At 61.2% G+C, this 23758-nt stretch overlaps 2 protein-coding genes across 15 annotated transcripts in view; both read left to right on the top strand.

Annotated features, from left to right (window-relative positions):
• On the top strand, positions 1-8787 carry EEF1A2 (eukaryotic translation elongation factor 1 alpha 2). Its single transcript, XM_079128015.1, has 8 exons — positions 1-156; positions 1301-1516; positions 3293-3472; positions 3971-4267; positions 5677-5827; positions 7069-7325; positions 7938-8172; positions 8563-8787. The coding sequence occupies exons 2-8, from the start codon at positions 1373-1375 to the stop codon at positions 8688-8690; spliced, it is 1392 nt and encodes a 463-aa protein (XP_078984141.1). The 5' UTR covers positions 1-156; positions 1301-1372; the 3' UTR covers positions 8691-8787.
• Positions 8788-18740: 9953 nt separating this feature from the next.
• The window catches only part of KCNQ2 (potassium voltage-gated channel subfamily Q member 2), a 50713-nt gene continuing 45695 nt past the window's right edge, over positions 18741-23758 (top strand). For 6 of the 14 annotated variants that reach the window (XM_079128000.1, XM_079127996.1, XM_079127992.1 and 3 more), the window contains exon 1: positions 18774-19288. In XM_079128000.1, coding sequence (XP_078984126.1) covers positions 18993-19288 — 296 coding nt within the window. In that variant the 5' untranslated portion in view covers positions 18774-18992. Of the gene's footprint in view, positions 19289-23758 lie in introns of all 14 variants that reach the window. The other 8 variants (XR_013761967.1, XR_013761968.1, XM_079127994.1 and 5 more) reach the window with 5 other exon arrangements.

Below are 23758 nucleotides of genomic sequence, written 5' to 3'. Positions count from 1 at the left end.
CCGCCCGGCCCCGCCCTCGCTCCGCCGGTACCGCATTGCCGTACTGCAGGGCGCAGTGCATTGCGCCCGCACCGTCAATAGGTGGACCCCCTCCTGGAGAGATAAAACCGCCGGCGCCGCCGCCGCCAGTCCCTCTGGCTGAGACCTCGGCTCCGGGTAAGGACGCTCGGTCTGGGTCCCCGCCCGCGCCCCCGCTTTCCGCAGAGGGACCCCTCCCTGGGGACCGTGCTGCGGCCGAGAGGGGCAGGCACCGCGGCCGGCGAGATGCGCGGCTGGGCTGGGTCACCCGCCCGCCGCACCGGGACCCACACGGGTGGACCCCGAGTGCGGCCGAGCGGGGGTCCGCACGGCACTTGTTTACGAGGCGGCGGACGCGGAGCCCTGTCTCCAGGGCAGCGGGGCCGCCCTGCCGCCGTGACCTTGGGGCCCTGCGCGACTGAGACGAGCTTCTCGGGGTTCGAGGCTCTGCCGGCGCCGCGCCGTGCGCCCAAGCCGGGAGCGGGAGGTGGCGAGACCTGGGGGCCGGCCTCCCTGCCCTTTCCCCCTCTGCCCCCTGCTCTGCCTGGGTTCCCGTTTGAACTCGGGACCCGTTAGGGTCTGAGACCCAGGGCCTGGACCAGAGGGAAGTGCGGGGTGTGGGGTCCCACGTGTCCCTGCCGGGCTGAGGACATCCCCGAGGCACTGGCTGAGCTTGGAGGGGGCCCCTTCCTCCTCTGGCCAGAGCAGGGCTCCCCTCCCTGCCCTCCTGTGCCCCTGCCGAGGTCTGGGGGAGGCCTGGGCTATTCTGGGCACCACATCTCCGTCTCCCAGTGCCAGCCTGCAGGCAGGGACAGAGAAAGATGGCGCCCTCCCTCTGAGGAGGGGAGTGTGGGTGCTGACCATCTCTCCTCAGTGGCAGCAGGTGGGGGTGGGGTGCAGTGTCCCTGGCTGGGGCTGGGGCGGGCAGCATCGAGGACGGGACGACAGGGCACTGGAGAGCCAGGCAGGGTGACTCATCACCAGCTCCAGGCTGCTGCTTCTTGCTGTCAGATGGGGCTAACCCTCCGTAAGGAGCTGGGCTTCCGGTGCTGACTCCCAGACATGTACAGCAGATTGGACCATTTGTGCTAATGTGTCGGGAGAGGGGGAGCCCTCGGTCTGTGTCCACTGGGTCAGGCCGGACTTGGGAGGGGGGTCTTGGCCTGGGCTTCGGGGCACGAGTTGCAGAGGGGTGTGCTCCCAAGCTGTGCCAGGACGCTGTCTCTGCCGGCTCCCCCCTGCACCTCCCCATCCCTTGTCTCCCCCATCACTGGCCCCACAGAATCCCTGCTTAACACCCGCTCGCCCTGAGCCAGAGCCCCCATCGCGCCAGCCCCTCCCCCACTCGGGCAGAATGGGCAAGGAGAAGACACACATCAACATCGTGGTCATTGGCCATGTGGACTCCGGCAAGTCCACCACTACAGGCCACCTCATCTACAAATGTGGGGGCATTGACAAGAGGACCATCGAGAAGTTTGAGAAGGAGGCAGCTGAGGTGAGTGCGGGGGGCTCCCCCACCCCACCCACTGGCTCCTGCATGGCAGTTGAGCTTGGTTCCCTGACTCTTGGGTGTCTGCGTCAGTTTACCTCCTCAGATCAGGGCACTGTGTCTCTGGGTCCAGGTGGGAGATGACAGTAGCGTGGGGGTGAACAGGGTCACCCTCTCTCAGAATGTGCGGGTGGGGGAGGTATCGAGCTGCCTGATTTGCCGCATGGCAGGTGAAAAGTGTCATTTCTGCCCTGCAGGGGTCTATGACAAGGCTCTGGACTCTGCCATAGTGGGCCAGGCTACAGAGCCCTTGAGCCTTGTCCCCTTGTCCCCCGTGGCCATGGCTGGGACTGGAGGTGGTGCTGCCCTCGGTTGTCCCAGGACTGGGCAGGACTCAGGGCTGCTATTAATAGCTGACTGATGGGCAGCGTGCCTGCCAGCTCCATGTTATTGTGCTGGGCTGTGTAGGCTGCTTGTCCAGGGTGGTGCCCTGGGGTGGGGGTCCTAGTGGCCTGCTGAGGATGGGAGGAGCCATGTGGTTGCCTTTTCTTTGTGGCTGAGACCTGTGAGCCACGAGGCGGTCCTGCTCTCTGTCACCATCCCCTACCCCTGAGCTCTGGGAAGAACCCACTTGGGAGGGCCTGGGGGGTTCTGGAGAACAGAGAGGATGCTCACCTGGCACCTGGATGGCAGGGGCTGCAGTCAGGGCCTGGGGGCCTTGGAGGACCTGGGGCCTGGGAGGGCCTGGGAAGCCTGTGAGGGCCCTGGGAAGACCTGGCAACCCTGGGGAACTTGGGAGGGTGCTCACCTGCACCTGGATAAAGGGCTGTGGCAGGGCGGCGGTGCGGCAGCCAGTGTCCTGGGCTGAACCCCGCCTTAGTGGTGCTGGGATGCACTGTGCGTTTTGGCCCAAAGCTGCATCATTCTGCTTGGGCTGGTGATGGGAAAGGACTGGAGTTGAAGGGCCCCTAGGTCAGGTGCCAGCTGGGGCCCGTCCTGACCGGGGGATCCCCTCCAGGCTAGGCATCCTTTCTGGAGGGCAGAGGCCTGTCCATCACCTGGCAGGGAACTGGGCCCAGCTGGGTGACAACTGCACCTTGGCCCAGGATGTGGGGGTCACCCTGGCCCCCAGTACCCAGGTGTTTGCAGATAGTGGCCAGCCGTGCTCCTGGGGGGAGGCCTTGCTTCCCTTGCTCAGGTGGAGGGGGCGGGGAGGCACCGCAGAACCCTCTGGGAAATTTCATTTGCCATGGAAAGAGCTGGAAGGACAAGCCCTCCTGGCAACCTCCTCCTATTTCTTTCTGTTTTCCTTTCCTTAAACACACACACACACACACACACACACACACACACACACACACACACACACACAGAGGTTTTCATATGGGGGTTTTCAAACCAGAGGTGTTATTGACCTTTGACTTTGAAGGGGTGGGTCCCCCAGCTTCAGATACAGGGTGGCTCTTTGCTGAGGAGGGAGTTCATTGCTGCTGGCAGCTTCCAGGCCCTTGCGCCACCTGCTGGTGAACATTGGCGACTGCAGCCCTTGGGAAGTGGTGGGAGGAGGGCCCTGGGAGGCATTGTGCAGATGTCTGGCAGGGCAGTTAGGGTGTGGGTGCCACCAGAGAGAGGGGGCCAGAGTCCCAGGGCCCAGTGGGGAGCAAGGGGCAAGAGCCCAACTCCTGCTTCTCACGGCTGCTCTCAGGGCCCAGGGCAGTCCTGGCCAGGGACCATGACCTCGGGGTCTTGGGCCCGATCTGGAGCTGTACATCCACCCTGCAGATGGGCAAGGGCTCCTTCAAGTACGCCTGGGTGCTGGACAAGCTGAAGGCAGAGCGGGAGCGCGGCATCACCATTGACATCTCGCTCTGGAAGTTCGAGACCACTAAGTACTACATCACCATCATCGACGCCCCCGGCCACCGGGACTTCATCAAGAATATGATCACCGGCACCTCCCAGGTGGGTGGGGTGGGGGAAACTGGACCTGAAGTTGACCTTTGTCAGCACTCGCCCCACTTGGCACAGAACCCCCCAGAGAACTGAGTCAGTACCCTGCACTCAGCCAGGTGGGTGCCTGCAGGATACCAGCCAGAGGGCTCTGATGTGGACACACGGGTGTGCCCTCACAGACATGTAGAGGTAGAGGTCAGGATGGGACAGCTAGAGGTGGGCAGAAATGCACACGATCAGACTGGACAGCCAGACATTCTTGGGGTATTCACACAGACAGGTGGGGGGACAGGACCAGAGACTGAATGACTTGTCCCAGGCAGGACACACAGGCTGCTGGTGGCAGAGCCATGCCCAAACCTGGGTCTGCTTGACTTGGCCTGGACCCCACTGACCCTGAAGTGGAGACCCCCCCAGGTGCCTCCTGCAGGACCTGCTCAGGCCCATTCCAGGTGGGGCAGGGCCAGAGGCGAAGCCAGGGGCTCACTGTCCCCACCTGCCCTGCAGGCGGACTGCGCAGTGCTGATTGTGGCCGCAGGTGTGGGCGAGTTTGAGGCAGGCATCTCCAAGAACGGGCAGACCCGGGAGCATGCACTGTTGGCCTACACGCTGGGCGTGAAGCAGCTCATCGTTGGTGTCAACAAGATGGACTCCACGGAGCCCGCCTACAGCGAGAAGCGATATGACGAGATTGTCAAGGAGGTCAGCGCCTACATTAAGAAGATCGGCTACAACCCGGCCACGGTGCCCTTCGTGCCCATCTCTGGCTGGCACGGTGACAACATGCTGGAACCTTCGCCAAATGTGAGTGCCATCTGGTTGCCCTGCCCAGAGCCCAGAGCAACAGGAGCAGGCAGATGAGGGCTGAGCAGAGAGGTCAGAAGACTGGTACCCAGCTTCCCTCAGTCCAGCTTAGTTTCCCTGAGCATTGAAATGGTGGACACCAGCCTCCTGGGGAGGTCTTGGCCTGCTGAGGAACCTGTCCTCAGGGTCCAGTGGTTCTGCCTCTCTGGTTCAGCCTCCCCACGAGTCTGGCAGAGGCAGCTGAGGTTCCTTTTCTGGCCAGGGAAGGACCCCCAAGTCAACCTGGCTGGGGCAGTGGCTCATGTGCCTGGCCTCCAGGATCCCACCACAGGGGGATTAATTTTCATGTGCCCCTAGAACTCTGTCCTGGCCCTGGACACCTTGCAGGGTCAGCAGGGATGCAGGGCCTCCCTGCTGCCTCCCCTGGGGTCTGGAGTGAAGTTGGGCTTTTGGCAGTGTGCATATTTCTGGGCTGGCAGGGAAGGTCATGCCCTGGCTCTTGACCGAGCCCAGGGCCTCAACCTTGTCAGAGGTGATGAGTGAAGACAGTCTTGGAACCTGGGATTGTACTCCTAGGCTCTGTCCATTCAGAGGAGGTCCCTGTACCCAAAGGGCAGTCACTCAGTTCTGGCCAGCTCTGTAGCCACCCAAACTGAGAGAGGTAGTGTAGAACTAGACCATAGGGGGACAGCGAGAGGGTATTGGATCAGCCACATGGAGCGCAGAGCCCATGGTCCAGGGATGCAGCTGGGCAGGGTAGGGCTGCTCCCCACCTCTGTTCTTCTGGGCTGAGCACTATACCTGTGGGCAGGTGTCCTGAGCATTGGTGATGGGTTAGCAACCCATCCCAGGGTTCTGTCCTTCACTGCCCACAGACCTGAGGTGCTCTGGGACCCATGGAGGCCAGAAGAGGCCCACCATAGGGAGGGCTTGCCACCTACCTCTGGAGAGGCCCCTGAGCTTGGAGGCAGCATGGTGACCAGCAGAAATTCTGGGGCTGGGGCCAAGTCTGGACTCTGTCCCTGGCCTGGCCAGCATCCAAATTCTGGCCCCTCCTGCTCTGGGGCTTGCCTGCCAAGGGAACTGATAGCTGGGCCCTGGACGGTGGGGTATTGGCTGAGGCCTGTTCAGTATCAGGAGCATGGCCGCAGAGTCTGGGCCATTAAGGGGGCTTTTCTTAATGCTCCTCCCTCTTTCCTAGGAGAAGTCTGTTCAGGGCCCCTGTGGGCTGGGATATGGCCTGGAGGGTTGAGGGAGATGAGGACAAGGAGGTCAGCATCTGGAGGAGCACAGAGTGGTCTGGCTGCAAGAGTCAGGTGCCGCTGCTGCCAGCAGGAGCGGCCTCAGCCCTGGGGCCGGGTGGGAGGGCCTGGGACTAGACCTGAGTGTGCCTCCCTGCCCCTGCCCAGATGCCTTGGTTCAAGGGCTGGAAAGTGGAGCGCAAGGAGGGGAACGCAAGCGGCGTGTCCCTGCTCGAGGCCCTGGACACCATCCTGCCCCCGACACGCCCCACCGACAAGCCCCTGCGCCTGCCGCTGCAGGACGTGTACAAGATTGGCGGTGAGTGAGGCTGCTGTACCGCGCCCACTGCTCCCCAGCAGGCACTGGTCGCTTCTGCCCCATCTCCCCACCTGTCCTGAGACCAGGGCCCCAGTCATCTCACTTCTCTCCCACAACACATTCTGGGAAGCTGTCTGTCCCCTCCTTCTGCCCATCTGTCTACTCACTGTCCACCCATTCTCCACCCCTATACCCCACCCAGACAGCCAGCTGCCCAGCATTTGCCAGGGTCTCTGTCCCTGCAGGGAAGTGCCTGGCACTGTGTCAGGAGCTGGTGGCGTAAGGTGGGAGCACAGAGCTGACTCCCTCTTCACTCCAGGGTGTCTGTCTCATGGGAGACACAGTCCCACTGTGGGATTGAGAAACACAGGCCACAGAGTGGACTAGAAACCATAAGTAAAGAGCTGGGAGTGGTGGTGCACCCCTGTAGTCCCCACCTCTCAGGAGGCTGAGGCAGGAGGAGAGCAAGTTCCAGGCCAGACCGGGCAACTTAGCCTAACTCTGAGACGCTGTCTCAAAGCAGAAATGGAAAGGGCTGGGATGTGGCTCTTGCCCAGCATCTGTGATGCTCTGGGTTCCATCCCAGGACTGCAAAAACAGTGAAACACAAAGCCAGACGTCCAGAAGGGAGCACGGTAGGTCCTCCTGGCTGGAGACGGTTGCCAAGGTGGCCTGGGGTGCCATCTCCTCAGCCCAGAGGACAGCCCCCAGCCTCAGGCCCCGTCATGCAGAGGCCATGGAATCTCTGTCCGTTCCAGCCCAGGGAGATGAGTGTAGAGTCCCCAGCCCTGGGGAGGACAAGACAGTCTCAGCAGCCATGTGGTGTTCCAGGCCTGTGGGAAATGCTGGGGTATAGATGCCCCTCAGCAGCACCACAGCAGAGCCAGGCAGGGCCACGGGCCATGGCAAGAGCAGTCCCAGGAGTCGGTTCACGCCTCGCTCTGGTGCTGCAGTCTGAGGGCCACAAGGAGGGGTCCCCAGGAGGCAGAGCATCCTGTATTCATGCTGAGGGGTCCCACCCTTTCCTTCTCTTTGCCCTTCCCTTATCCGTGAGTTCTTGGGACCCTTTTTCTTCTGTCTCGTGTCCCCTCACTGTGTCTGTCTGCCTCGGGTCTGTACCCTGGCTCCCTCCACGTGGCCCGAGCACCTGGGCCCAAGCTTTGTTTCCAGGGTCTCTGCCCACAAGTCCTGCCCCCCATTTCCTGTCCTGCTGCCCCTCACAGCCCATCCTCTTGGCCCAGGCATTGGCACGGTGCCTGTGGGCCGAGTGGAGACAGGCATCCTTCGGCCGGGCATGGTGGTGACCTTCGCGCCCGTGAACATCACCACGGAGGTGAAGTCGGTGGAGATGCACCACGAGGCGCTCAGCGAGGCCCTGCCTGGTGACAATGTCGGCTTCAACGTGAAGAACGTGTCTGTCAAGGACATCCGCCGGGGCAACGTGTGCGGGGACAGCAAGTCCGACCCCCCTCAGGAGGCTGCACAGTTCACCTCCCAGGTCAGTAGCCCTGCTGGGGTGTGGGGGCCAGTCCTGCCCAGGGCAGCAGCAGGGCTTACCTGGGGAAGTGGCTGCCAGCACTTGGCCTGGGACCCGGGAGAAAACAGCCCCTCCTTCAGCTCCAGGCCACCCAGGTCACACACTTGCCACTACATGTAGTACTCTCTGTTGGCCATAGTAGCTGAGAGGTCCAGCCGGTGAGGCCCGCTTTTGTCCTGAAAGACACTTTTGTCAACTCGTTGCCCATGACGTCCCTGTCAGGCCTGGTTCTCCACATTGTCCTGACGCTCTTTGAATGCCTCGTCACCGGGATCACCTCCTCACTGGGGTGTAGTGGAAACACAGTAGGCAGGTCCAGTTTTGCTACGACGTCCAGGTTATGGCAGCCCTTCCAAAAGTCTAGTCATTGGTTCACCTCAGGGTCTGGCCCCTGTTCAGTGAGGATGCTGGGGTCCAGGTGTGGAAGTGGGAGGCCTGTGGCCTGGGCTTCCTCCGTGGTTAGAAACCCAGGCCTGGGATCTGGGAGATGGGCCCTGCACCGGAGCCCTTCCCCAGTGTCCCCTGGGGGCCAGGCCCAAGACACGCTTCATGCTGGTTGCAACTGTGCCTCAGGTCATCATCCTGAACCACCCGGGGCAGATCAGCGCTGGCTACTCGCCGGTCATTGACTGCCACACGGCCCACATCGCCTGCAAGTTTGCCGAGCTGAAGGAAAAGATTGACCGTCGTTCTGGCAAAAAGCTGGAGGACAATCCCAAATCCCTGAAGTCAGGCGATGCAGCCATTGTGGAGATGGTGCCTGGGAAGCCCATGTGTGTGGAGAGCTTCTCACAGTACCCACCTCTCGGTGAGCAGGGTGGCCGAGGGAGGTGCAGCCAGGAGGTGGCCCCTGCTCCCCGCTGAGGGTAGGGCCGGCTCGGGTGGGTAGGGTGGGGCCTCCCGCGTTATCATAGCCTTCTCTGCGGAGGTTAAGCGCGCGCCTATCCGGGAGACCCTGGCCTGTCACTGGGCAGGCCTGAGAACGTGACCCTGATGCTGGCAACTTGCCCGAGACCCACAACCATATCAGTGACCGCCCGACAGTATGACCTGGCCCATCCCCAGGGACAGCTGCCCAAGGCAGGGATGCCAGGCTGAGGCCTTTTGTTAGTAACTAAAAGGCTGCGTCCCTGCTCGGAGGATGCTACGGGCGCCCAGTGCGCCTGCGCCCTCGCCGCTCACGCGCCCCTCTCCGCAGGCCGCTTCGCTGTGCGCGACATGCGACAGACGGTGGCCGTGGGCGTCATCAAGAACGTGGAGAAGAAGAGCGGCGGCGCCGGCAAGGTCACCAAGTCGGCGCAGAAGGCGCAGAAGGCGGGCAAGTGAAGCGCGGGCGCCCGCGGCGCGGCCCTCCGCGGCGGCGCCGCGCCCCGCCCCCGGCCCCGCCCCCGGCGCGGGCCCGCCGCCCCGCCCCCCCGCCAGGCGCACGTCTGCACCTCCGCTTGTAAGAGGCTCTGCGTCAGCGACTGGATGCTCGCCATCAAGGTCCAGTGGAAGTTCTTCAAGAGGAAAGGCCCCCGGCTTCCGCCAGCGTCGCCGCGCTCAGTGCCCGTTCCCCAATAAACGGAGCGACCCGAGCCGTGTGCGCCTGCTGCTGGGGCCCTGCGCTCGCCGACGCCGGTCGCATCCGGTCGTCCTGCCCGCCCCTCCCCCGCCGCCGGTGACCTGGCCAGCTGTCCTGAGCTATGCAGGGCGGCCGTGGGCGCCTGGCCGCGGCGGATGCCAGGTTGCCCCAGCCCGGTGGGGACCCGCAAGTCAGCTGACCTGGATGGCCCAGGGGTCGCAGGTTGCTCATCATAGGGCTGAGTGCTGTGGCCTCACTCAGGATGGGTGAGAGCGGGATCCCTGCCCACGTGTGCACATCCGTCACTCAGGTTCCAGGGCTCCCCTCACGGAAAACCTGTTCAGCTCCCCCTCCTGCTCCTGGCACCCCTGGCGGGAACCAGCAGCGCTGCCCCTGGGCCCTGGTACTGGAAGTGCAGGAACTGCTCTGCAGCCAGGAGGACAGTGACCTGTCAGTGGACTGGGGGCTCTGAGGCCTCACCAATGTCCCTGGTCCATTTGGACAGAAGGTGTCCTGACTTTGGTCAGCAAGAACAGGGAAGTGACAGGACAGCTCTTTGTCCATCCAGACCTAACCCAGAAATCTGTCTTTGGCAGGTGCCTGTTCTTGATGGGTGTGGATGGAGACCAGGTGGGGAAGGAGCTCAGATTTCTTTAGCTGTACTCACAGTGCCAAGGGATGGTGTCTCCCCAGGGCCCCAGGCTTTCCTGGACTGTGAGGGTTTCCTAAGGGCCAGCAGGCAGGCCACCTATGAGGACCCAGTGTGCAAATGACTGGTCACATGGTGTGGCTTCTGGAGGCCAGAGGTGTGCTGCAGGCCTGGTCCATTGCTTCTTGCCTCTCCAGCTTCCATGGCCCCAGTCATATCCTGGTTGTGGCTGAGTCATGCTCTCTGGGGTCAAGTGACCTCTTCTGTGGTGTGTCCTCTACCTCTCATAAGGGCACCTGTGACTGCACTTGGGGTGCCCCTGGACAACCCAGGCTGACCTCCCATCCCCAGATCCTCACCCTAATCACATCTACAAAATCCTCTGTTGCACACACAGTTGTGATCACGAGGTCCTGGAGTAGGTCCACGATACCTTGAGCAGGGGTGGAAATTGCCCAAGTGAGGAGCAGCCCAGTGGCTGGTGAGGGGTGTCATTCCAGGGGGTCCCTCGTGGGCAAGCCCCTCAGTACCCAGTGGAGGAAGAGTGGGAGGATGACCAGGAAGCCAGGCAGCAGTGTGAGCTGGGAGCCTGGTCTCCAGGGCCATGCTGGCCACCTCTGCGGGAGGGGCCAAGTTAGTGGGCACAGGATGCTCATTCAAAGATGAACTGCAGATTAGTACCAAGTAAGTTTTTAGTAGAGTATTTGTGACCTATTTAAACTAAAAAGCTATTCGTTGTGTATCTGAAATTCTGATTTGACTGAGTATCCTGTATTTTGGGGGGGGACCCTACCCAAGGACACCAGGGGTTTCTCGATGGCCCCAGCCCTCCTAGGGCTTTCTTGGACTGCTACTGTTGGTGGGTGGGACTTACCGTGACCATGCAGAGCCTGTTGGCGCCCTGAAGCTGTCCTCACACACTTTACACACTTGGCCCAGTTAGAACAGTGGTCGGCCTGAGGAAATTTGTCAGCCTGAGGTGGGGTGAGTGTGAGGAAGCACCCCTGGCTGGAGTGAAGGAAGCCCTTGGGTGCAGACCCTGAGGGGCTGTAAGGGCCCCTCGTCCTGTCTCTGGTTGCTGTTGCAAACTCATGTCCTCTGGGAACCCTGGTCACTCAGATGCTACACATCAGCAAGGGTCAACCCTCTGCTCCGTTATGCCCATTCTGCCAGCCAGCAGTCTGGGCTGGGGCTGCATTGTCCCCCACCAGGAATGCCAGGCCCATTCCTGGGGTGGGGAAGGGCAAGCCTGGTGATCCAGGAGGCCGAGGACAGAGGTGGGGACACTCCTCATTACTCCTGCAGAGTGCTCAGGAGGGATCATCCTAGCTGGGGTAGGGTCTCTGGGAGGGACTCTAAGCCCTGGGTCCCCTTTTGGGGTGGGGTGATGAAGGTGGGCCCAGGAAGGGCCTAGAGGGTTCTGGGCCTTGCTGCAGCCCTGGTGCCAGGTCAGAGCGGGTCTCCGAGGAGGGGTGGGCAGGGACTGGAGAAGACGGAAGCCTGGACTGAGCTCCTGGTATCGATGGTAGGTGCACAGCACAGTGACCACTCAGGTACCTTGTGGGCCTCCCTTGTGTCCATCCCACCGTCAGCTCTGGGGAGGACAGGCGGTTGGCCTGCACTGGACGGCAGCCCTGCACCTCTGGGGAACCCCTGGACTGCCACACTCAGGCAGGAGCAGCTTCTGGAGGGATGGGGACACTGACCACATACCAGGAGGTCTGAGAGGTAAAGCGGGCCGAGGTGTGCTTGCCTGCTACAGGGAAGGCATGGTGCTGGCATGAAGTGACCACATAGTGACGGGTGTCCTTCTGATGCTGCTGCTGTTGTCTGAGCTGGGACTGAGATGGAGGCAACTTGGGATGGAGACTAAGGGACAGGTACCTCATAGGTCAGCAACGGGGAGTAGGAAGGGGATGGAGCCTATAGGGGTCAGATGGACTCCTGGACATCAGTTTGGGGTGCCCAGTGGGCAGCTGGGAAGGTGGTGGCAAGGTGAGGCAGGTCCCCACAGCTCAGCACCCTAGGGTGGCAGTTGGCTGAGGGGCCCCAGGCCAGAAATGGCCCAGGGGCAGCCACTGGGGCCCTGCCTCAGTTCTGAGGCAGCTGGCCTCAGAGCAGGACCTGAGGTCAGAGCTTAGGGTGGAATGGGGGGCAGGGAGACTCCACCCTGTGCTGGGGTAGTGGAGAGACAATGACCAACTCCGTCCACCTGCACTTCGGAACCTCCGAAAACAGAGTGGTTGCCCGGGGGCCTGCAGGATATGCCTCCTGGAACCTGGGCAGGAGGGGCCTCCCCATCCTCCCCAGGCTCCTGGGTGCCCCGGGAGTGATAGTGCTGCACCCAGACACAGCTTCAGGGCCCCTGCAGGGACCGAGCTTTGTGGCAGCTGTGACCCCAGTACTGGGACCCGGGTTTCTCACTGCTGAGACTATGGGAATGACTCTCCTTGAGGTGGTTGTGGGTGTATCCCCTCCCGAGTGCCTCATAGTGGCTCTCAGAGCGGGACGTGGGCATGCAGGGTTAGCACGCGCCCTGTGTGTGTGGTGTGGACTGTGTGAGGCGTCAGGTGTGGAGCAGGGCATGTCAGTAGAGTACTGGGGGTTAGGGGAGAACTTGGCAGGGGGCTGTCCCAGAGTCCTTGGAAGCCAGGGCGGGCATCTGTTCACAGGTGTGTGTGCATGCATGTGTGTCCCTGTGTACTTCCGCTCTCCTGTGCCACTGGCTGCTGAAGTCGGGGCTGGACCTAGGCACAGCGGGGCAGCTCCTGCCTGTAGCCATGCAAGGAGAAGCAGCAGGGGGGTGGGTGGTACTGGCCGGCACGTGAGCCCCCAGTTCCTGAGTGAACCTCCAGTGAGCTGTTCCTGGCTCTGGCGGCTGGGTGTGCTCTTGTGAGGTGGTCAGTGGGGGACCAGGACCGGCTCCTGTGTTACTGCTGTTTCACTTTGGGGGTCAGAAGGGGAGGAGAAAGAAGAAGGCCAAGGTAGTGATGAAACCAGATGTGGTGGTTTTCCCCTGTGGCCCTGCCCTCCTGGGAGGCTGGGTGCCTCCACCGCACCGTGACTGCCCCAGGACCTCTTGCCTCCCCTCTTTGCTCCATGTGTCCCCCAAAGCCCAGAGTCTGCATTTTGAGGTTGAGGCAGGTGGTGCATGGCAGAGGGCCCTCGGAAGCAGCGGGAGTGGATGAGTTTATTTTTACCTCCAGGCTTACGTAATACCTTCTCCTGCAAGGCCTGCTCTAAGTGCTGCGTGAGCCCTGCCCCACGCCTCTGTCACAGTGATCCATTCCTCAGGTAAAGGAACTGAAGTGCAGAGAAGTCCGCCACACCAAGGTCGTGTGTGAAGTAAGCTCCACATTATGAAACCAAGGAAGAACTCCACGGTCCTGAGGCTGCCTGAGCAGCATCCCCATCAAGTGAAGAGCTCCAGTGTGGGAAGCCATGCTCTCTAGACTGGTCTCTCATGTGGCCCTTCTTTCACTGGTGGCAGATGCCTGCCTGCCCCATGCCCTTCCTGGGCACCTAGCTTTCCTGGCTCCACCTCCTTTCCCATGAAAATTCCCATCCCTTGGCTTAGGTATTCTCAGCAGTTACTGGGAGAAAACCTGTTTATTTATGCTATTTCTTGCTAATATGTGAATGGCTAGTGTACAAGAAGCATTTGCATTTTAAGAAGGGGCATTGTTAGCTTACACATCGTGACATCTGGGCTGGTAACTCTGTTTCGGGGAGGGTGTCCTGTGCACCATATGGCACTGAGCAGCACCACTGGCCTATCCACTGAATGCCTGCAGGACCTGCCCCCTAGTCCTGACAACCGGAAATGTTTCCAGCCATGGCCAGATGTCCCTAGGGTAGAACCAGCCTGGTATGAACAACCAGCCTACGTGGACATCATCTCTGGGGGTCAGCACCAAGAGCGACTAGGAGGGTTCAAGGCAGACCATGGACCTAAGAGAAGGAGGGTGTGTGGACACAGGGAGCGGGGTTTGCTGTGTGCCGCGTCCTGCTGCTCTAAGCTGGACGTGGCTTGGAATGTTTGGTACTTCCCTGGCTCATCTGGGAGGGATGTGGTGAATCTGCTGCTCAGAAGGGGAGTGTGAGGTTCTGTCAGGGGCCTGACGAGGAAGAAGTCCAGGGCGAGATGCCGCAGGCTGGATCTGGGGAGGCTGGCCCGCAGGCCTGCCACCCCTTCTTGTGGCCTCGAGCAGCCGAGAGCAGAGAGAACGGGTGCAGGCCCTTCCTGAGGCTCCGTCCTCGCCGGCCGCTCCCCTCAGGGCCCCACTTCTGACCATCACTTGGGTCAGGACTTCAACAGATGAGTTTGGGGGACACAGACATTGAGTCCAGGGCAGGATCTGGACAGTGTCCTGGACGAGTCTGTGTCTGTCCCCAGACTGTATGTGCCCTGTGACCTGGAAGGCGAGCTTGCTGGAGTTGGCGGGGGCGGGGGGGGGGGGAAGCTGCCCAGCGAGGCCCAGGGCTCCTGCTGTGTCTCCATCCTGTTGGTCAGGCTACCTGAATCATTTCCCTGTTGTGGCATGTGGTGACCTTGTCCAGGATGAAGGGCTGGTTGGGGGCAGGAACTCTGACAGCCCCCTGGGCCCTGCCTCCGGCTGGCTGGTTCTCTGTCCAAGGCCTGTAGGATGTCTGGCCAAGCGATGGGCTCCAGTAAGCCTGGGTGGGCGGCCAGGGCACAGATGCCCACAGCCTGAGTGTGGGTAAGTGGCTGACCACTCCACCAGCAGGAGACTGTCTCCAAGCACTGAGCTGCCCACGTCCTCCCAGGGTCTGTGCAGCAGCCCCTGAGCTACACCAGTGCCAGGCCACTCACCATCCATGGCTGGTCAAGGCTCTGGGTGACCTCAGCCCAGGTCAAAGTGGCGTTCACTGGTTGACTGCTGAGCCCGTCCTGTGGGCTGTGCTACACTGCGAGGGCGCCCTCTGTGGGGGAGGCTCCTCTAGGAAACCACACGCCTGGTAGAGCGGAGTGGGGGCCCCCAGGGAAGCCCCTCCAAGGAAGAGGTAGGTTGTCCACCCCAGACCAAGAGGCAGCAGCATTCTGGGCAGAGGGAGCCATCCATGAGAGGCTTGCCCACTGGTGAGAGGGACCCCCGCTGGGTGGGAGCCTGGGGGCAGTGGTCCAGAGCTGAGGCGGGATGCGTCTTGCAGGCAAGCGGCTGTGGTTCAGAAAGCATTCAGGTAGTGTCAAAGTGCCATGGTCCTGTGCACGGACCCGGTCACACCCGCGGTGCCTGGGCCTCCATAGTCCTCGTATTTTATCTGTAGCAAAGGGATCAGTTTCACAGCTGCTTCTGCCTGGCGGTGTGGGACGGGCACAGGGGTGCCATGTGTGAATCTGGACCACAAACAACAGAGTGGGTTTCAGGATGGGGCCACGTGGTGCAGCACCCCTAGGGAGCTCCCAGGATGTTTCCAGGCTCACCCTATTCCCTACACTGTCTCAGCTGCCACTGACGGCAGGGTCTCCGGGAGTCGGGTATCGGCAGTGGGTGGGAGATACAGGTCCATTCCCTCACGCTACTATATTAGCTGGTCTGCCAGGGGCTGGAGAGCTTGTTTAGAGCTCTGGTCCTTTAAAAAAAACCCTATAAATTAAATTTCTATTGATTTTAGTCAATAGGCATTAGTGTGAGATGTTTAAGAAAATCAATGCCTTCATGTCTTGAATCTTTTCTTCATATCCCTGCTCCCCGTGAGCTGGTCACACAGCCCTTCCTCCTCCTAACAGCAACACGCTTGGGGGGCTGGGCCTCTGCCCAGGTGGGCACTTCCGTGGCCCAGGTGGTACGCCTGAAATAACAGCAGCCCTGACCAGCTGTCCCTTCTCATTCCCCAGTCGGTCTTGTTTCTTGGCTGGTGAGCCCACTCCCAGGCTCCTGCCAGCTCCTCTGACATCTGGGGCTGCGGCTCTCCTTTTTTCTGGGAGGAGATAGAGTGGGGACAGAGGTGAAGTGGGAAACTACTTCTCAGTGTCCACGGGTGCTGTCTGTGGAGGTCGCTGGCCCACAGGACTCAGTGGCCAGACACCTGGTGTGACCGCCAGGGCTTCATCAGGGGTGGTGCTGAGGCACTTCCTCCTGCAACACACACAGACGGAAACTCCCCAGGGCCTCCCGCTGGGTGTGCTGCAGCCAGGCTGCTGGGACAGCCAGTGGAGGCTGGGATCCATCTCTGCGGGCTGCCTCTGTGCTGGTGTCTATGAGGCCAGAGTTCTGACACTCAGGGTTGCATATCGGCCTGAGCATCAGCAGAAGAGTGGGTTTCGGGGAGGTACCAGGCCTGCCCCCACCTGCCCCAGGAGGAGAGGGGAGGGTTGCCATGCAACCTGTCCAAGGAGAATGATCCAGAAGTGCTTCAACTCAACTTCCACCATGAGCAGCCACAATAACAACCCACCACGGGGTCCTGTCTGTGCCAGGCTGTGGGGGACACTGGGCAAGACAGGCACAAGCTGGGGACAACCATGCTGGGCAGCAGCCTCTAGTGGTGCATTTCCTGATGGGGAAGGAATATGCAGGAAGGATCTGGGGGCGGCTGGCCTTCGCTGGGGCAGCAGCCAACGTCCATGGTCCACCTTTCCTGGTTGCTGAGCACAGCTCAGTGAGGTGGGGACAGGAGGACCTCCTGCAGCTAACTGCCCAGAGGAAAAGGCGAGAGGCGTGGGTTGGGCTTGGAAGGTTCTGGGAGACTGGGCAGCATTGGAGGTGCTGAAAGGACAGCGCCCAGTTTGGCTGCAGGGCCTCCCACCAGCTGCTGGCAAGAGCTCTCTCCCAGTGGGAGCGGGGCGTCCTGAATCAGAATCTCTCCACTCTTCCGCTCTGGAATTCTTCGGTGCAGTCTTGGCAGAGATGTTTGAGCCTGAAAGTGTTCCCATTTTTTTTTTTAAGTTTCAGCTTCATCCAAGATGAAGCACCTTATTAAAAAAAAACAAAACTTCGTTTCATTTATTTATTTTTATGTGGTACTGAGGATTGAACCCAGTGCCTCACATGTGCCAGGCAAGTGCTCACCACTGAGCCACAGTCCCAGTCCCCCATCTATTTTTTAAATAAAATGGAATTCCTGTTGCCTGCTTGAAATTTGCCCTAACTGGGAGCTTTTGTGACACTGTTCACCAGGCTACGTGTTTGGGGGCATGATGGTGGACATTGCCTGAATATGTATGTAAGGCACAGCATTGAAGATATAAATGATTGATGAGCCAGCGTGTTGAAGGACATCCTAAATGGAAGAAGCAAAGATTTCCAAGTCTTGCTCCTGGAACCTTCAGAGATGTGGCAAAGCTGTTGGTGCAGACACCATTGGTGGAGAAGAACACAGAGGGCTGTGGAGGCAAAGGTCTGTTGCATAATGTGAGGGTCTCTCCAGCCTCCTGTGGGAGGAACCCCACTTTCAGCCCCCATGAGACTGGGGGCACAGTTGGTGTCTCCCCAACTTCATGGGTGTGTTCTTCCTTTCTGCTACAGCTGAGTTGGGCAGGTGTCCCTTCCAGTGTCCTGGGACCCTGGAGAGCCTTCAGCTGTGCCCTCGTCTCAGTGCTGTGCATTGCTAAAATGACACCTGGCATGCCTCTCTCCTCTGTGAAGCAGCCCCAACCGTGGATCCCACTTTGCTCTGATTTGAGCCTGAGAGTTGCTCCCAGGAGGATTAAGCATAGGGCTTCCCCAAGAAGGATGAGGTGGCCCAGGCCTCACTTGGTTTTCACATTCCTCTGGTCTTCTGCAGAGGGAGGATGAGAGTGACCCAGGGGCGAATGGCAAGGCCAGCTAGCATGTGCAGGGAGATGGGGTGGTACCTGCTTCTTCTGGGCCTCAAAGTCCTCTCCTGCCCTGAGCCAACTGGGCTGGGCCTCTTCCCCTAACCTCCCCTGGGTAGCTCCATAGGCTTGGAGGGGCAAGCACACTTTCTGCTGGTGATCATGGCTAATGCTTGGGAGTGGAGGCAGGGAGGCAGGGGTCAGAGATGTGCCCTGGCACATCCTGTGTATGGCATGCACACCTGCCTGCAGAAACTGCAATCCACCCCAACATTCTAGATCATTGACAAGTTAGCACTGTGTTCACCATGTGCTTTCAACCTAACTGAAAACAAACAAGAAAACAAGAAACTCAGGCTCTGTAGCCATGAACTCTGGAAACCAAAGGACTGACCTGGTATGGAGTCTAGTGCTATTTTAAAAGCAAGGCCTACTTCTGCTACTAAAGAAGAGCTTTCTCTTGGCAGACCATGATGGGGTGGGGTGGGGGTGGGAGAGGCTTGGTAGAGTCAGGCCCTCCCAGGTGCTGAGGAAGGCTCCAGTGGGGAATGGCGAAAAGCTGGCGCCATGCTCAAGGCCTGCAGGGTCTGAGAAATGGGTCCCCTTGGCTGCCCTGCTGCAGGTTCCAGAAGGCCCTCTCCTGGGGCACTCACTGCCCCTGTGAAGGGAAGCCACCTCTGCCCATTCCTCCCTGCAAGGGAACATCCTCCTGCCTGTGACCAGAGCCCGTTTTCTTTTATCCTGCACTGGGCCACTAGTATTCCCACTGGCCTGTGTTACCTTGGGCTTCAAGCCACCAGCTCCCTACCCTGCAGCAGGACCCTCTGGGTCCGCAAAGTCCAGGCCCCTTGGGGACTTCCAGGCCCTCCAGGGGCGATTCTCTAAGGCCTGTATGCTCCTCCCCCCCTGGAAGGTTGGAGGGCCTCCTTTCCAGGGCCCTGCTCCAGGCCCCACCCAGGCTCCCTTTCAGGAAGCCTCCCCAGACCCTCCCTGCACACTCAAGTGAGGAGTTAGGTTCCAAGTGCCCCATCCACCCTGATACCAGGAGCAGGAGATCTCCTGGGTTGAGATCAAATCAGCCCAGAAATCAGATAAAATCAGAATTTGGCAAGAGGCGGTACCCTCCTCCACCGGAGGTGTCCACGCTGCAGCCCACCTGGCAGGAGTCCAATCAGGGTCCGGTACTTGGCACCACTCCGGGATCCCAGGGAGATCGGGGCCTGGTCAGGTGGTCCTGTTTGCCTCCAGAGTGGCCCCGCGTCTGGGTTCCTTGTCGATGCGCACGCGGCGGGTTGATGGGAAGGAAGGGTCCTTGAGGCCCAGAGTGGCACCTCATCGCCTTTCCTCCCTTCCCCGGCGCTGCCGCACGGTACCGCAGGAGTTAACGGGGGCGGGGCGAGGCAGCAGGCGGAGCCCGCGCGGCCGCGGGCCGGGCATCTAGGCGCGCGCGGAGCGAGGTGGCCGCAGCGTCCCCGCGCGCGGCCGGGACCGGCAGGAGCGCCGAGCCGCTGCCGCCGCTGCCGCCGCCTCGGCCATGCGGCTCCAAGGCGGAGGGCCTGGGCTGGGGCCTGCGCCTCCCCCCGCGCGCCGCCCCCGCTGAGCCCACGCCCGGCCGGCGGGGCGCCGCCCAGCACCATGGTGCAGAAGTCGCGCAACGGCGGCGTGTACCCCGGCCCTAGCGGGGAGAAAAAGCTCAAGGTGGGCTTCGTGGGGCTGGACCCCGGCGCACCCGACTCCACTCGGGACGGCGCTCTGCTCATCGCCGGCTCCGAGGCCCCCAAGCGCGGTAGCATTCTTAGCAAGCCGCGCGCGGGCGGCGCTGGTGCCGGGAAGCCCCCCAAGCGCAACGCCTTCTACCGCAAGCTGCAAAATTTCCTCTACAATGTGCTGGAGCGGCCCCGTGGCTGGGCGTTCATCTACCACGCCTACGTGTGAGTGGCCAGCGGGGCGCTGCGCACGGCGGGGCCGGGTGGACCCTGGCCGGGCCGCGGGCGGACTGCGGGCGCGGAGCTGCGGTGGATGGAGTGGCCCCCGTGTGCGTGTCCGCGTGCCCGCTCGAGTGTGCCTCGGGTCTGGGTCGGGGCACCGCGTCCCTTGGTTAAGCGAAGGGTGGAGATCGGAGAGCGATTTTGGAGAGCAGTCTGGAAGAAATTCGGGGTCAGGGACGTTCAGGTGGGGCGGTGGCGTTGCACCAGCCCCTCCCCCGCAGGACGAGATGCGCTGGCGCCCCAGCCCCCCTTAGCGGGAGGCCCCTCCCCACGGCCCGCTGCGCTGAACAAAGGGCCGGCGGGGAGGGAGGGCTACATGGGCCTGGGTCCAGAAGACTCTGGGGGGCTCTGCAGCTGGGTCCCCACCCAACCAAGCGGCGTGGCATGGCTGGCCTCTCCTTGGCCACCCTCCCAACTTCGCACTCTCCATCAGAGCTTCTCGGTAGCTGGACTGGGGAGGGGTCTAACTTCACCTGCCCCAGACCTGGACTGGTGCCCCATTGGTGCCAGCACCCATCCCTGTCCCCCTGCATTAAGCACAGCCCTGGCCCATCTTTGCACTGCAGCTGGTGCCCCGCTGCACAATCAGAGCCTGGGAGGAGGGTCTGCTGCTGTCCAGGCCCATCCTGGACCTGGAAGGGGTCACCCCGCTCAGGTGGGGCCTGGTGCAGGCTGGTGGTGTGCTGAATGTGGTATTGTGGGAGTTGCTGGGTGTGCAGGTGCATGTGGGAGTGTGTGTAGGTAGCGTGCACAGCCTCCAGCGGGAGGGCGCTTGCTTTCCCTTCCAGCCAACCCAGGGACAGGGAAGAGCCCGGAGACTCGGCCATTTTGTGTGGAAGAGGCATTTTGGGATGGGAGTGAGGAGCTGATTCTGGGAAAGTCTTGGGCCAGCTGCCCGCCTGGGCTGCCAGGGGTGTGCGTGCATGTGAGTGTGTGTTAGGAATGTGGTTTGGGGAAAGGAGGAAGGTCCCTAGAGGGAAACCCCAGCGGCCTTCAGGCCAGGTGTCCTGGGCACACCGCAGGCAGTCCTGAGGCCCCCAGGTAGGCTGTGCTGGTGCTGCGAGAGTGGTCTTCGCTTCCCTCAGTGAGGCGAATCTGCTTTTCCTCAGTCCAGGGTCCAGGCAGGATCCATCGCATGTCCTAAATGGCCAGCAGACCCCCCCACTCCTTGCCTGTCTGGGCTTCAAAGGCTTCTGTGGGACCAGCTCTGGCCAACCAGGTCCTGGCTGGAGGAGACTTGAGGTGTGGATGGCAGCATTTCCTGGGGTCCCCTTTGGGTCAGGAGCCCTGTGTGGCCCCATCCTGGGGTTCCCTTTAGAGCTGCAGCACCCTGGGCGGGCGACAGGCTGCAGGAGGCCTTTGGTGTGCGGGGTCTGTGGGTGGTCTCCTCTCGATAGCCCTGAGTCAGGACTAGCCCTTTGGAGAGTAGCTCCTGCCCTTGCAGCTGGAGGGCATTAGGGCTGAGACCCTCAGGGCAGCCGCCTCCAGCCTGCTTCAGGCCTCTGCTCAGCTCACACCATGGCATGGGGCTTCCAGGGCTTCCTGGCAGGGGAGGCTGGTAGAAGCTGTGCCTTTCTGGCAGGGAGATTTCCTCTGGCGGTGGGTGGGCAGGAGGGAAAGTGTCTAAGAGCAGGGTCTCTAGGAGCTGCTGGGCCACACACTGGGGTCTTGTCTCAACCTCTGCTGGCCTCCATTTTCCTGTTGGTAAAGGGGGTGCAGTCTCCTCCTGTCCTTGGGCCTTGTGAAGACCCACTGGGAGGGGTTGTCCATCCTCTCCAGGTGCCTGCAGACCCACCATGCCAGGTGGCACTTCTTGTATGGCTATTGTGGCTCATCACCCATGCCCAGGTTCCTGGGGTGGACCCTCCATGCCCAGCACCCCCCAACTCAGGAGGACTGGTGGTCTGAGCTTCCTGACCAGGTGGCCAGCCCTCATGTCCTTTACTGGCTGGCACAACTGGCCTGTGTTATGCATCAGATGCCATTTGGTTTGTCCATTAACTCATAATGAAGATTGAGTCCTTCCTTGGCCCTGGATGGCCAGTGGAGGACAGGGCTGTGGCTCACGGTGGAAGCCAGTCCTGCATCTGGCAGCACTGGGCCCTCTTGGGCCAACTTTCTTCTGCCTTTGGCCACCAAAGCCTGGTTTCTGAGTGGTGGAGCTGCGTCAGTCTCCTGGCCATTCCTGCTGGGCCCCTGAGGAACAGCTGCTGTCCAGGGTAGGAAGGGAGTCAGCTGCCCTCTGGCCCCAGGGCTTGGTGAGCAAGGTCATCCAGGCACCAGCCACAGGGCTCTGTGACAGGCCCCTGGTCGAGCCATGGCCGTGGCACACTATCTGTGTGTCTCCAGATACCTGCCCCCATCCCCTCCCAAAGGACCCCGGTCTGGGCAGCACTGCAGGGGCCTCTCAGAGCCTGAGTGCAGGGTGCTGGTCCCTCCTGTGCAGCCAGCATGCACAGCGGGCGGCTACTCCACCAGGCTTTGCACAGAGGGGAGCCACCCTACACGCTGCTCCTGGGGGCAGCTCACTGGTTGCCCCAGCCAGCCTGCCAGAGGGGTATGTGGAAAACAGGCCAAGAGGCTGTCCGCCTAAGGGTGGGGGCTCCGCCTCGGAGATGAGGGCTTGGCCTTCCCGACACCTGCACTGGGGAGAGATAGCGCTCAGAACAGGCCAGATGGAACATCTGGAACCGGGAGGGACCGTGCCCAGGGTCTGGGCCCATTGCACCAGCTCAGCACTTGGGCTGGTCACCAAGATCCCTTTATTCAGTGTCCGGATTCCCTTTGGAGGCCTCTGGGGTTCCAGGGCCTGTGGTCTTGGGCAGGCCCACCAAGTTCATCTCCCAATGACAGCATCAACAGTGGCTCCCAGGGTCAGGGTCTTGATGAGGCCTCTTGGGTACTCAGCTGGGGCTCCTTCCCCTGCCTGGCCCAGCATAAGTCAGTGGGGCTGTGCTTTGGTCCCCTCCCTCAGCCCCACCTGCCTTTAGCTCTGGTGTCAGTGGGGATGGGCAAGCCCCACACAGCAGGAGGTGCAGCCCCAGCCACACATGCAGACTCAAGCCGCTTCCTCCATCTGGCTGCATGCCTCCATCTGGGGCAAGTGCAGGCCTGTCCTGCACCCAGCACAGGCAGGAGAGGTGGCCGCTGACAGGAGCAGGCTCTGTGGTCCCTGCTGACGGAGTGCCCGGTGTGCTGGGAAGAGACCCGAATCACTGAATGGCGAGTGTCAACTTCTCCAGTCCCAGGCCTTCCTGCGACTCTCCTGGGAGGAAAGGTCTGAGGAGCTGAGAATCTTATGGAAATTTCCCCAAAGGCAGAAGTGCCTCAGAGTGTTGGTTTCCAGGGAACCTGCCTTTCTCAGGGTCTGGGCTTGTCCAGCTCCCCGGCCTCTTCACAGGATTTCCAGCCCTTGCCAAAACTTTGAAGAGAAATTACTCTGAAGTGGTGGGATATTTTTAATCAGTCTGCTTACTTGTGGAGGAGTCGCTGAACATTCTTGTCTTTGCACAGGATGGGACAAATACTTGGTGGCAGGCAGGAAACCCTCTGGTAGGTTTCCAGGTTCAAGTGGGGATCAGTGGATCAGTGTACATCAGACGTTCCAGCCACTTTCAAGAGACTCAGGAGGACGCACAGTGTGGCCAGTGGGCTTGGAGGCCTTTGATGTGGACCCTGCATGGCCCTAGATGTTGGCCATACAGGCGGGAGGACTGTCTCCAGTTCTGAATGTCCTTGCACCCAGGATGGTCCTGGAGGGCCCACGACCCTGTCCTAAGGTGTCAGCGGAGTCCCGTGGTGGACCTCTGCTGGCCTGTGTGCTCCTGGCTGACCCCTGCCTGGACTGAGTGTCCACTTGGTGGGAGACTCCAAGCACCTGCTGGTGGAAGCATGGGGCTGGGCTGGTCCCCTTCGGAATGAGGACCTTGTCCTGATTGGGATGTAGAGGGCCAGGAGGGATGACGGCTGGCCCGTCTGGACCACATCGCTAAGCTCCCACCCCTCAGTCTGTCCTTTGGAGAGTTCTCGTCCCTCTGGGTAGTGACTGAACATTGAGGGGTTGGTTTGGGCTGCTGTTTGCCCAGAGACACGTTTGGACCTCCTGCTGAGTGTCTAAGGCTGCTGCTGGCCTTGGGTGCTGGCCGTTTCCCCAGGGTGGGTGTTGGGAGGCATCTTCCCGCGGGGCTGAGTGCTGTGTCCCCTGCGTCCTCTGGGTCGGGGCATGGAGGAGCACGTTTCGGCCTGAAAAGTGCCATTGTGGGCAGGTCTTGTCATCGAGCCCCTCAGACCTCAAAGCTGCCACGCGAGCCTGTGGACATCTGGTTCCTGTGCAGACTGTGTCCCCACAGCCGGGGGGCGGGGCTGAGCCCACCCAGGACAGGCCTGCCCCTGGGGCAGGCGCCTGCTGAGCAG

The sequence above is a fragment of the Sciurus vulgaris genome (genome assembly GCF_902686455.1).
Source record: "Sciurus vulgaris genome assembly, chromosome: 2".
NCBI classification, from domain to species: Eukaryota; Metazoa; Chordata; class Mammalia; order Rodentia; family Sciuridae; genus Sciurus; species Sciurus vulgaris.
Note: the sequence above shows the minus strand (reverse complement) of the source record. Positions and strands in the feature narration are given on the sequence as shown.